Here is a 14,133-nt window from a genome sequence, read left to right on the forward strand (position 1 = left end):
ATCTAACCAACTTGTGTTCCAAATTTGAAGTTGATATCACAAAAATTTAAGTTCATGAGATTTTGTTTAGGCGCTGTACCACAAATAGCCACCGGGTGTCATTGAAATTCCATTGATTTTTTTATTGCAATCTCCTGTAACAAATGTATATATTTTTGCCCAAATATCACAAAACAGCTGGCAAATATAGAACCGTGAGACTCAGACCTTTCCACCGATATGTGTTTTGTCAAGATTAGAAAAGGTTTTTATTATAAATGTTTAAGTTTTTAAAATAAATGTTGTAATATGAAACATGACAACGCCCACTAAGGGAGGAGCCGCTAGAAGAATTTAGAGTACCGTTTACATGGTAACGCAAAATCCGATTTGAAAACGGTTATCACAGGATGAATCTTGAGTTCGTAAACTTTCGAATTATATATAGTTTGTCAACATTAGATCAGGCTAAATATAGGATATAATTGTTTTAAACATGCAGTGGCAAATGGGCCCACCGGTGGGCCAGTGACAGTTAACGGGTTTTACAGATGTAATTACAGGTTTTAATCAGTTTACTAAATTTTACAAATTCTTACTGAGTAAATGTATAAAAATCCAAACTTTTTAATGTTAGAGTAAATAGGCCTGAATCGTGAACAATAAGAAAAATAGGAAAAAATAGGAAAAAAAATAGGATCAATTTTGGTATTTCATGTCTTTAATAATATGTTGTAAATATGGGCCATCTATAGACAAATGTAAAGTTTTTGTTAAAGGAACACGCCAACTTTTTGGGACTTAAGCTTATTCACCGTATCTCCCAGAGTTAGATAAGTCCATACATACCATTCTCAACTCTGTGCGTGCCATAACTCTGTCTGACGCACACACCACTAGCCCAGCTTAGCTCAAAGACTGGAGGTAAACTGCTCCAGCTAGCCTTCTGCTCAATAAGAGACAAAATAACTCCAACATTTTCCTATTTACATGTTGTGATGTGTATAGTTACATTGTGTACTAAGACCGACAGAAAATGAGAATTTTCTTGACCGATATGGCTAGGATATACTCTCATTCCTGCGTAATAATCGAGGAAATTTGCTGCCGTACCATGGGTGCAGAGGCGCAATGATATTACGCAGCACCTGAAAGTAGTCCCCAGCACGCTCTCTGTGCAAGCAGGTTGTCACGTTGATTATGTTGACGGAAGTTAGCCTATTTTCAGGCGCTGGGTAATATCATAGCGCCGCCGCACCCAAAGTTCCTCGATTATTACGCAGGAATGAGAGTATAGTTCCTAGCCATATCGGTCTAGAAAATCGCAACTTTTCATTTTCCGTTGGTCTTAGTACTCGGATACACATCACAACATGTAAATAGGAAAATGTTGACGTTATTTTGTCACTTATTGAGCAGAAGGCTGGATGGAGCCATTTACCTCCAGCCTTTGTGCTAAGCTAGGCTAGCGGTGGGTGCGTCTGACAGAGTTATGGTACGCACAGAGATGAGAATGGTATGTATGGACTTACCTAACTCTGGGGGATATGGCGAATAAGCTAAAATCCCCAAAAGTCGGCGTGTTCCTTTAAAGGATAGTAAAGAAATATTTCAATCAATTTCTCTCATAATTTAATCACTCTCATGTCGCTCCAACATGAGACCAGAGATTCTAATGTAACTTTTATGTTATGTTCTAACTTTTCTAAAGTAATAAAATTCGAAAAAGACCATAATTGACTGAAACCAGTTGTTTAAATGACCGCTGAGAGTAGTGAACAAATTGTTCAGACTAGTTTTCTGAACTATCCTTTTTCTTTTCCGAACAACTATTCATTACAAAAAAAAAATATATAAAAGGAATAAAAGAAAGAAAGGAAATGGCCGGATGCAGTTCAAAATTTCTTTAGATCAGAGCTGTGTGCACTTAACCAAAAACCTCTGCCAGTCGAACACTGAATGGCAGAGGTGAGCATGAACACTGGCATATCCCAGCATGCAACGGCAAAGAGATGCCTACGTTGTTTTGATGGGCCTAGTGTGTGACAGAGCAGAACACAAAATTACAGGGTGTGAAATGATAATTCTGACAAGCTCCCTATACAGTAGAGCCTAGACCTCCAGATCCAAACAAACAAAAAAAACAGAAACGGACAAAGTAACCATCCCATTTGGCTTTTGGCAAGGCACTTGCTAACATGAGAGTTTTGTGTTTGACTGAGGAATTGTGGGTACTCAGAGACATTTTGTTTCTCTCTGCATCTGTTCCTTTATTTCTGCTCACCATCTCTCATGATAACACCAGAGCAAACAAAGAATCCTATAATCCAACAAGAACACAGCTGCGTGAGACCACAGAGAGATCAGCACTACTGTTGTTTGTGTGTTTGCAGCAGGTGGTGTTTATCCGACAGCCTTAAATACTTGTCCAGCACTTTTTCCCCTTGACAAGACAGCAACGGCATATTGTCGTTTCTTCTTATAGATGATGAGCACAATCACACCTGAGTGCTTCGCATCACCCCAGCCTCAAATCACTCGTCTGATTAAATCCTCCTCCCACAGCACATGTCTGCCAATATTTCCTTTGCAAAAATATCTTCTGGGACAGGAGATGTACTCAAATATTTGATGATAGCGGTACAACTTGAGACAGCAATTGCTTTGCTACTTAATTGAATCAGTTTTTTGCACTGATTTACAAGGAAGATTTTTGGTGTCATTTTGGTGTCAATCTCAAGGGAGATTTTTGATTTCATGCAGTGCTGAGCAAACCGATCGGCGTCTCACTTGAAGCTGCTCATGTCGGTTAAAAACTCTGTCTGACGTCACTGCGATGCATGTCATCAAAGTACCACAAGAGCAATTCGAGAGCACACGGCTGACCCAGCCGGCACAGCTTCTCCACAAGCTCTGACCCATCTGTTCCACGGTTGGCCGGATTCGCCGCATGACAACGATCACGTGTATTTTGTGTTTATTCTGACACCGTCAGTTCCACTCATACTCACAAATCCATGTTTTTATAACAGTAAAAGCTCTTCATGTTGTCGCGATATTATATCGTGTCATGTTTATCAAAATAAAACGGTATGGTGCAAAAACAATGGTGTTTAAATTGTATATATTTATGTTGAGCTTTATTCTTGTACAAACAGATGCTGTATTAAGCAGTACATAAAGTATTGAATGAAATTGTCTCTGAAATGTCTGTGTATTTTACAAATATTGCATATAATTCACTTCACCACATTAGCATCACAGAAAGTCTGACTTCACTCTTGCGATCAGTTACATCAGCTGAAGTCTAACGAACCTCTGGCCCTATATCATACACCCGGCGCAATGCGACGCAAGACGCAAAGTGTTTTGCTAGTTTCAGCCCGAAGCAGTTATCATTTTCACGTTCAGCGCCATCTGTTTGCCCATGGGTGTGCTGGTCTGAAAACAAGATGTGTTAAGGCTCATTGTTGGCGCATTGCTATTTTGAGGCAACTGAAAACGACTGCACCATTGACCAATAAAAACCTGGCCTAAAGTCAATAGCGCAGTATATTTTGTGTTATTTAAAGGCTGTGTTAGTAATATGAGCCTATTGGCGGGTACACAACGCACGTACATTCTGCTTATTACACACAGGGACGCGCAGCAGCACACAAACATTTTGAAATATTAAAAATAAAAGGATTACTCTCTGGAGAAGCGTTTAGTCTTTCAGCTCGCAAATTCCACTATAGCGAATCCACCATGGTGCAAGCGCAACTGGCTTTTAAAGGGAATAGGAGATGAGACTCTGATTGGTTCATTGCACGTTACCGCAAAAACACACCCATGACTCATTAAGAGACTAGATACAACCCTTTTGGACCGTTTTTTAGCTCAAGTGGATTCGGACACATCCTAAGTGCACCTGCGCTTCAGACTATGCGCTCAGATCATTAAAATGTCATGTGCTTCTTTTCCTCAGTGTTTTTCTCGTATTGGTTCATTGTTTAATTGCTTACAGGTGTATCGTGTTAACTCGGTGAACAAGAATCTGCACACTGCTGTCATTGCTCCCAAAGATTTATTAAAAAGACAACGTTTCGACCCAAAGGGTCTTCGTCAGGCTAATCTAATCTAGCACCTGCTAAAAGTTTATTGGATGTGTGCACAATTCTTCTTTGAATCCACATTGCTTAGGTGTATCGTGTTAGTCATTAGTCTTTGTGTATATAGCCATCTTATTCCCATTGTCTCTTGTCTAGCTTTGTTTTGTGTTACTGCTGTTGGTGAGTTTGTTTCTTGTTCATGCTCAAGGCATGGCACAGAAGACTGAAGTGGCCTAATGGCTGCTGCTTGAAAGTGTTCAGGAACACAGCCTGTGTAAAGTACGAATCACACTTCAACTTTAATAACATTAGAAACAAAAAGGGAAGATAATGTACTATCATTGTAGTGGACTTTTAGTCTGTGGCCCTTGGAGATTTACATTTTTTTGGGCAGACATCCAATTTCATGATCTCTAGAGCACCGTTGCTGGGCTGAGGGACACTGACTGACCTTTAAATCTTGAGGAGAGAAAGGGATGGGACGGAGATCATTATCTCCCCTCTGAGTGCGGTGTGTTTTCCCCAGCTGACCTGTAGAACGGCACTGACCCCAACTACTGATGGCTGACCACCAACTTCACCTTATTTTGCCCTTTAGATGTACGATTACTTTATCACACGCCCCCTACAACCTTTCAGAAGCTGTAATCCTTACTGTAGATTCAAAAAGTTCTAGCTTTTTCTGTTCCGTATCAATGGTCATCTTGTATAGCCAGGCACCAACTGAAGCTGATTTCTGTATTGTCGGGCATATAATGTATAGAAAGCATATCTCCTGTAAATAAGGGTGCTTTCACACTAGCAGTTTTGGTGCTCATCCGGCTTCGATTGACGTCAGAGTTTGGTTCGGTTTGGATGATGTGAACGCTGTTTTCCGAACTCGAGTGTGCACCTACGAACCGTACCCGAGTCCACTTAAAACGTGTGGTCTGTATGGTTCATGTGAACTCCAGTACGGTTCGCTGTTGATGTCCGTACTAAATCGCGGCAGTGAACCGCTATTAATGAAGTATGATTTGATAAAAATGTGTGTTTGTGTGCGTTTCCCTCATTTTCCAGGCGAGTGTGACTGACGTACTGCAAGGAGAGAGCTGTAGATCTCATTTCTGCTCGTCTTCAGCATTCTTAAGAGCATTTGCAGTACATTGGCGGCAGATAGACGCAGTGCCATTACGCACTAAAGCTTTGGAAACAAAACCAAAGGTTCAAAAACTAAAATATAAAAGTGAGGTGAGCAACGTATGCAATTGACCCATCGGTAAGCCCCGCCCCCCTTAGTTACTGTTGCTAACTCGGACAAACAAACGGAGTTGCTATATCTTACTTACGATGACAGCTGTCAGTGTGAAAACCTTATCCCAAGATGTTTTTGGACACAGAATGTAGCGTATATCCCGTCCGAATGATGGCCAAACTTTACTGATGGTTTATCAAGTTTATTATGTCCTTTTTCACTCCAAAAAAATCATCGTAAGAGCTGAACAAACAAAGCATAAGAAGTGCGCATTAACGTCTCATTCACAAACGATCTCTCTCCGTTGCATTACCATTAACATACACAGCAAATTACACAAAAACACTCATACAACTAACAGTAAACAAACATACACACAGAGCTTATGACTTTTCGAGAGTGCAGGTAATAACTGATAACCTGATAACCTTTCACTATAATTCCCATCAAAATAGGAGTCCTCCTTAGTAGGACAGATAATATAGACTTTAAACATATCTAAAATTAAATTAATTTACATATAACCAGTTTAATATGGAGAGGCACTGAAATGTAGACCTTCGTGTTTTTGACCTAACGTTACGGTGTTACATGACGTGAGAACAGTTAGTTATTTCAGTTTGTATGTTAGCAGGGACTTAAATCGTAACTTAACGAGAGTATGATAAACACCATCAAACCAATGAGAGCCTCGGATTTTCCAATGTTTCTCTATGGCGCTGACACCTAAAGATGTCCGAGTTCCGGTCCCAGCGCAACTGATACTCAACTGCTATTGGCTCATCTGCGTTTGAGGGGAGGGGCTTACCGATAGGTCAATTGGCCGCCTTCACGCTCGCTGTCGTAACTAAATAAAAAACAGCTGCTGCTTTGATGACACAAACGCACCCCGGTTCGGACCCAAATAATATAATACGAACACAGTCCAGCGGGGCTAGGGGAGGGGGGAGCAATCGAACTCGGGTTCGGTCCAGGAAATCGAACCAAGTGTGAGAGCACCCTACTCGGCAACAAGGACGAATTGATTGCACAAAGCTGAAGCAGCGTGTTAAAGGCTTATTGATATCCATAAAAAAGATTTTACATGTAGTGTTTGGGCACAATTTGGAAATGTATTTGCCGGGCTGTTGCGCTCTGTGGAAGGAGGGAGCCGTGTATCATCCCAGGCTTATGAGTTCAGACCTGTTGTTCCAGGACTAATGTAAGAGGAAATCCCAGCTGACAGTGCAGGATTGTTCCTCTCATTCACAATGAAAGCAATAGCACAGACTAGCAAATCCAACCATTTAGCCTGGTTTCAACACATGAGACGAATCGGAACTATTAAAAGGGCAGTTCACCCAAAATGAAAACATTTGCTCACTTTCATGATGATCAAAACCTGTAAGACTTTCTTTTTAAAGATTTATAAATAATGCAGTCAAATGCGCCTTTCTATGCAATTAATAATGTAATAAATAGAGGCTGGAGCTTTTAAGGATGCAAAAGCACCATAAACTCTGTGTCCAAAGTGAAAATATATTCTAGAATACAAATTATTTGCGACACCTATGAGAATATTCTCCCACGCAGAAATCATAGACAGCTTGAGGTGAAACTGTGTACGAGATGGTCTAGAGCGAGTGTTGAAACAGACAGCTGGAGGAGTTCATCTGTCAGAGCAGAGATCAAAGGGTCTGGGTGAACTGACTCCAGATCAGTGGGCAGAGCTGTAGTGAATCTGAGAGAATAATGTCATCCATTATGCATGCAGGGAAAACACAGGCTGCACTGGCTCTGGTTGTATGACCTGCGAGGAAACTTTGGCCTTCCGTCTGTAAAGTGCATTGCTTGGTCACATCTTGCTAAACTACAATACCCAGAACTCTGAACTATGTATCCCAACACCTTCACAAACTATAAGAGAAACAGTGACCGATGACTGTATGGTGACCTGTGAGGTCCCTCTGCATCCTTCACTGCCTACAGCTTCCTGGCTTCAATACAATGAACTACCAGACTGTATCAACAAGCACATAAAAACACACACAACCTTTCAAAAGTTTGGGGTCAGTAAGATTTTTTTTAAAGAAATGAATACTTTTATTCATCAAGGACACATTAAATTGGTCAAAATTGACAGTAAAGACATGTAATGTCATAAACGATTTCTATTACAAATAAATGCTGCTCTTTCCATAACTGTCCATTTATCAAAAAATCCTGAAAAAGTATCAATGCAAGCTTGTTTACACCATGGAATAAAACAATTTAAAAGATAATGCAGATAAAAAAATCAGAATTGCTTATTTTTCTTGCAATTGCGAGTCTCACCATTCACACTTGCGAATTATTAAGTCAGGATTTTGATATATAAACTCGCAAAAAGCTATAAAGCTCAATTGTAAGGGAAAATAAGACTTATTTTGCAATTGCAAGTTTATATCATGCAATTCTGAGAAAAAAAAATGTCGCAATTACCTTTTTTTATTCAGTGGCGGAAACAGGCTTTTATTTGTATCATTGTTTCCACAAAAATATTAAGCAGCACAACTGTTTCTTAACATTGATAATAATGAGAAATGTTTCTTGAGCACCAAATCAGCAAATTAAAATGATTTCTGAAGGATCATGTGAATGGAGACTGCAGGAAAGATGCTGAAAATTCAGCTTTGCAATTACATGAATAAATTACATTTTAAAATATATTAAAATAGAAAACAGTTATTTTTAATTGTAATATTTTACAGATACAGTTTTTACTGTATTTTTTGATCAAATAAATGCAGCATGGAAAGCATAAGAAACTTCTTTCAAAAATGTTAAAATCTTACCAATCTTTTGTTTTTGAATGGTAGCTATTGGAGTCAACTAGTTGCAGTTGTTCTATAAATGGTGACAGCAAGAGGAAAATCTCATTCATTACATTTTGTTTTTCAGTGTTCCCATAAAGTACAATTTTGACTTAGCAGAGTGTACATCAAAAACTTGCAGTATTTACTTCCATACAAAGGTAAGCCGTAATGAAATGAAATGCAAGAAGAAAAATGGCTCGATTCAATTTTGATTGATTTAATATCAACTGTTAGATTTTAAGATTGTAATATCAACTGTTAGATTAAAAAATATTAATAATTTGCTGAACTAAATAATAATTATAATCTGATAATAAGTAATGGCTTATTAAATCTGTATTCAAGGTTTAATATGAAATTCCTTAAAATAATCTTATATAAGAAATCTTATTTTTCATTCATTCCAATGCAGAACACCATAAAACTACTGACAGATATTAAAACATCCAGGAAACACTGGGACTTTTCTTCCATTATCTCCTTCTGGTTCTATTATTATCTGAAGTTATCTGAAGTTTATAAACTATTAATGTCCAGTCTGATGAATAATGCAAAGAAACAGGAAGTGAAATTTCATCATAAGGAGGGATGGACTGCACATCATGACTTATACATACACGTTTTCCGAGCAGAGTCCTCCACGAATAGAGAGGAGATGTCCTCGTCCACACCCGCCTCATTACGGGCGATGCAGGTATAGGCGCCGGTGTCCTCGAAGTGGACGTTACTGATGTGCACCTCACTCCCGTTAGCTGGAAAGGGAAAAAAGAATGATCGAACTTGAAGGCTGAAGTGAACTTTTCCTCCATCACCTCCTCTAAGTCACGGCTCCATTTATGTAAGTTTCTCTAATGAGATCATGAAAATGTGTTTGATAACAGCTGAAACATTTATAGAGTTCTCAACTTGTCATGTTAGCTTTAGTCTGAACAGCTGACTTTGGAGGAATGTTTGTTGATGAGAGGCCCCACAGGGGGGATTGTGGGATTGGGTAAAGATCTAGATTATGACAAACACGTCAATCACTGCTACAGCGCAACCAGCAGGCATCACGGCTATATAAAGCTTCTTCAGAATGACAAGATCAACGTCTGCTTGTGTAAAGATATGGGAACATTTTTTCAATGTCAAATCAGCTAGTGTAAAGGCTTTTGTTGAGAACAGAGGACTGTACTGCCATTAGGTTTGGGAATTTCAGAACTATTTACATTTATTAAAACAAATTCTGTTAACGGCTCTCACACATGCATTCTTCCGATGCAGTAAAAATACTATACTAAAATACTTCCTTATTCGCAACCCATTCTCACTCCCAAGGCGTCAAAATCCGAAGCATGGTCAAGTGCCTTCCGTGTCACAACGAAGACGCTAAAGGCACCCCTAGGCGTCTCTATATCGACGTGCTGGGTGCTCCATTCATTTGAGTTGTTTACCCAATGCATCAGATCAAGACGCATGTTATTCTTTGCATTTGTAAAAGCAGACATTATTTTATTAATATTTTATTCATATTTGGAGCAGCTAACCCAACTCCTACCCTAAACCTACCCACTCCTAAACAATATAAAACACATAACAGGCAAATACAAGTACAGTCACAGGTATTTATTGCAAAAACTGACCAAAAACAGTATAAAAGTATTAACTCATGTTGCATTCCAAGTCTTCTGAAGTCACCCGATGTCTTCATGTAAAGAACAGAGTTGATCTTAATGTTTTTATCGCTGAGATGATGATTCCGCCGCTCCATTGACGCGCTCATTCATATCTCATTCAAATAATACAAATGACGCATTCGTTCACAACGACACACGAGAGCCAATGACATTTTACAATCAAAGCTGACGTAATGACGCAATTGGTCACGAGACATACGAGAGCCAATGCAATTTCACTATGAAAACTGACGTAATGGGCGGCAATATTTGAAATTTGAATGTGTTCGTGATCTTCTGCGGATGGAGACGCTGATCGCTTTTGGGGATTTCCTTCACACAAATCAATCGTTTGGCCTCAGAACACTTGGAATATTTGTACTTTTTGAATAAATTGTGCATGCAGTCGTATCTGCCTGTTATATCCTGTGTTTTATACCACACAAATGGGTAGGTTTAGGGATGGAATGGGGTTGGGTTACATGTTCAAACGTGTCTAGATAGCGTAAATAAAATTATGCTGGCTGATTAAACTGAGAATCACACTCCAACATGTCATAATGGCAAAATCATAACCCGATATATCATCATGACGATAACGTTCCCATGCCCAACGTGTCTGAGTATGACACCAAAGGTTTCTTATTGAAATGAATGGAGCACTCAGCGTGTCGATATAGTGACGCCTAGGGGTACCTTTAGCATTTTTATTGTGACGCGGAAAGCACTTGACCATGCTTCGGACTTTGACGCCTTGGGAGTGAGAACGGGTTGCAACTCAGCACCACATTGATCTGTTTGACTTTGTAGATTCAGTAACATTTAGTCTGATTATGGAATAAACAGTCGCTTGCCGTCATGCTGAACAGTTCTTAGAATGTCAAGGAACAGTGTTCCAGTTATATTTCCATTTGAGGTTGGTTTGGCACAGCACAATTGCAAACCGTTCTCTGTCCAGAATTCTCAGTGCGGTTGCCTAACCATGCAGGTAGAATGCGTAAAGTGACGTCACAACTCAAGATTGGTCACTTGTCTGTTGCCTGGCAAACAGTTTCTCTGTAGCTGGCAAAGCGCACAATTTAAGCGAAGTAAATCTGATCATCTTCCACAACACGGTCGCTACATACATCTCATATCATCTGTAAACTCTTGCCATTTGTATTACATTCCAAAGGGCTCCGTTTTCAGCGGAGTTTCAGCAGAACTATATCCGTACCGGCTAGGCCAGATTGGCACGGAATGGAAGGGTTAACCAACAAGAATGGTTTGGCAATGGTGGAAAAGAGGCTAATGACTGTTGTGAGATTATTATCTCATCATTTGGCAGTGGAATTGCATTTCCCCACAAATATTAACCATTAACCCTTTTACACGTAAGTTTAAAATATTCTAGCTGATCCCCCCCAGTGTGAGTTTTTTTTAAAGGTGTTATTTTAGAACGCATCACCTTAATATTTCCATGGCGACGCGTCATGCTTGTCAAGTGACACACCGCAGCTACAATGGTGCTGTATGACAGATGTATTGCTTTTATTTCGTTAAAATATTCACAAGCTTGTTGACTATTCCATGAACTATCTGATATTCCGATTCTTAAATATGTAAGTGAATGAGTTTTGGCTTTAAAAAACCCTTATAATGATCATGTTATTTGATCTATAGTGCACAATGGGCACCGCCATGTTATTTACGCCACAGTTCAGAGATCAGGGCTGCGTTTCCCAAAAGCATCGTAAGCCTAAATTGATCGTAAAAACGATCGTACGAATGATCTTAATATTAAGGTATGTTTGCCAAAAGCATCGTAACTTAAGTAGCACTTGAAAATGATCGTAGATCTACGAGTGCTCTGGAGTAATCGTAAAGCTCTAAGTGTATCGTAAGAAGACAGAGTTATGAGGTCACCTACAGGACAACCGGCAGATTACACCTTTAACTTTATTCAAGTGCATTGTGATAATACTATAAGGTTTTGATTGTACTTTATTGTACACTTTTTTTAATTATTTTTTTTATTTTAATATTCTCATTATTATCAATGTTGATAAAAAAAAATAACAGTTCTGCTGCTTAATATTTTTGTGGAAACTGACTTTATGATCACTGGATTTTTAAAACTTAGAGCGCATTCTCGCGCGTTAATGTTAAGTACATTTTTGGGAAACGCATGTGGAATTGCTGTGAGTGATTGTAACTTCGCTCGTAGAACACGCTCTTTAGAGCTAAGATACATCGTTATTGGGAAACCCGGTCTGATTTACATCACATAAATTCACCCACTTCTCCCGAAATACATGAAAGTAAGTGGCTGGTGAACTGGGAGAAGAATAGAGTAAAATACATAGTTACCTATACAATGTGTATCTGATATGAATAAAGCATGTCATCAAATTATAATAGGATTATTATTGCCGCTTCCACAGACATCAGTGTGTATTTTAAAAACTATAAATGATAAAATTATTGTATTTAAATGTTTTGAAACCTAAAATAAACATTATGTGGGTGAAAACACTGATTAGTTGTGATATTATGCCAAGCACTGAGTGCGTCCGTCTCTGGCTCAGCGCCAGCCAAAGCATGAAAGCACATTAATATCACACAGGTGTGATCACACTAGTCAAAGGGTTAATGGCACTAAAAGATTCTTTAAATGAAAGGAACCAGAATTATAATGGTGTAATTCTTCACGGTTCACATTTGTACTAAGTGTTTAATTTCTGTGCCATTTGCATCATTACAATCATAAATCATAAAACGAATCTGAAATGTCCAATGGTTATTTGTTTGTACCCTGAAGCGTGAGTTGTTTGGAGAGTTTTGTGGTGATGTCCATGCCGTTCTTCAGCCATGAGAGTTGTGGGTCAGGGATGCCCTCAGCGTAGCACCGCAGACTGGCTGTGACCCCTGGCTCGCGTGCCTGGCTCTCTGGGTACACCCGGATAACAGGGGGCACTATGAAAAAGAAAAGAAAAAAACAGAGGAAAGGACGAAGTGTAAGCAAAGATAATGAATGAACAAAAACAACATCCTGGGCTGCACCTCCCAAATGCATTGCGAGTCAAGTGGATCGTAGAGGCCATTGGTGGCAATGGTTTTATGATCTACTTAGGTTTATGATGCTTTAGGGAAATGCAGCCCTGGATGGTCAGAATGAGGAAAAAGATGTTTATTATTCTACAAGAAAGTATTTGTTTTGCCTTTCTGACTTTTAAATATCCTGTATATTCTACAAAATCATCACAGAATCTCAAATGAGCTCGAGACGACCGCCAATCTGTCATTGATTATTAAATAAAAAGATATCAATGCAAATGCAAGCCAAGAACAATAATTATAAAAACAGTAAAAATCCTTTATTTAACCCGTTTACTTTATTTAGAACTCTATATGAGAGGAAAAGGGAGAAATGAGAGGAAATGTTTGGACAGCGGTGGCGGGGGCACAATTTTCTAGCACGCAAGGGGGTTGATTTAATGAAATGCTTTGCTTCAAGGCACAGGGAGTGGAATCTGAGCCTTAAGCTCCCTGGGACTGTGGAGTTCAACTCCCGATTGAAAAGCAGAAATCATTTAGTGTAAAAATCGCAAGCTCAGGCCCTTGTGGTGTTCCAAGATCAGCTCATTGGTAATGAGCAGATTATGATAAACAGTAAACCGTGTGAAAACAACGCCATGCATGAAGGAAATGTATAGGAAAGCATATCAGCATATCTTACAGTGTAATACTGAGTTTGAGAAAGAAAAAGAGAAATCTCTAATATCATTTTAAAAGCACACTTTTAGAAATCAATATTTCACCGTTTAAATATTAATATTATAAGAAAAGTGCTGCTTTTCCATAAAAAAAGTGGTCGGAATGACTAAAAGTGTTTCTGAAGCCATTAAAATAGATTTGTGTGAGGAACAAACCAAAAATTAATTATTAAGAAGTCGTTATTCTTCAAATATCTCCCACCAAAACTCTGTGTCTATGCCATTTTTACAGATTGACAGATCTGGTTTCCTTTCACTTTTGATGTATGGAAAAAATATTATATAAATAGCCAGGACAATCTTCAAAAAACAGAATTAAAAAAACAAAACAAAAAAAAACAAACAAAAGAATTCAACAGTCATTGAAAACGTCTCGGTTACGGATATAACCCTCGTTCCCTGAGGAGGGAACGGAGACGTAACGTGAGTGACTAACGAATGGGGGTTTCGCTTAGAAGCCTATCATCTTCGAGCTTAGAGAAAACGCCCAATGGCGTGCCAATGCCATGGGGCATGCGGAATTTGCATACGTAACTCCGCCTCACCGCGTGAGTATATAAGGAAGTACGTGGCAATATCGCATTA

General features: G+C 39.0%; 1 protein-coding gene across 2 annotated transcripts in view; it reads right to left on the reverse strand.

Annotated features, from left to right (window-relative positions):
• The window catches only part of fstl5 (follistatin-like 5), a 173,560-nt gene that overhangs the window by 33,116 nt on the left and 126,311 nt on the right, over positions 1-14,133 (reverse strand). For both annotated transcript variants that reach the window (XM_079838564.1, XM_079838563.1), the window contains exons 9-10: positions 12,587-12,748; positions 8,756-8,890 (exon numbers count right to left, since the gene is read on the reverse strand). In XM_079838564.1, coding sequence (XP_079694690.1) covers positions 8,756-8,890; positions 12,587-12,748 — 297 coding nt within the window. The remainder of the gene's footprint in view (positions 1-8,755; positions 8,891-12,586; positions 12,749-14,133) is intronic.

The sequence above is a fragment of the Gobio gobio genome, assembly GCF_949357685.1.
Source record: "Gobio gobio genome assembly, chromosome: 16".
In the NCBI taxonomy this organism is placed as follows: domain Eukaryota; kingdom Metazoa; phylum Chordata; class Actinopteri; order Cypriniformes; family Gobionidae; genus Gobio; species Gobio gobio.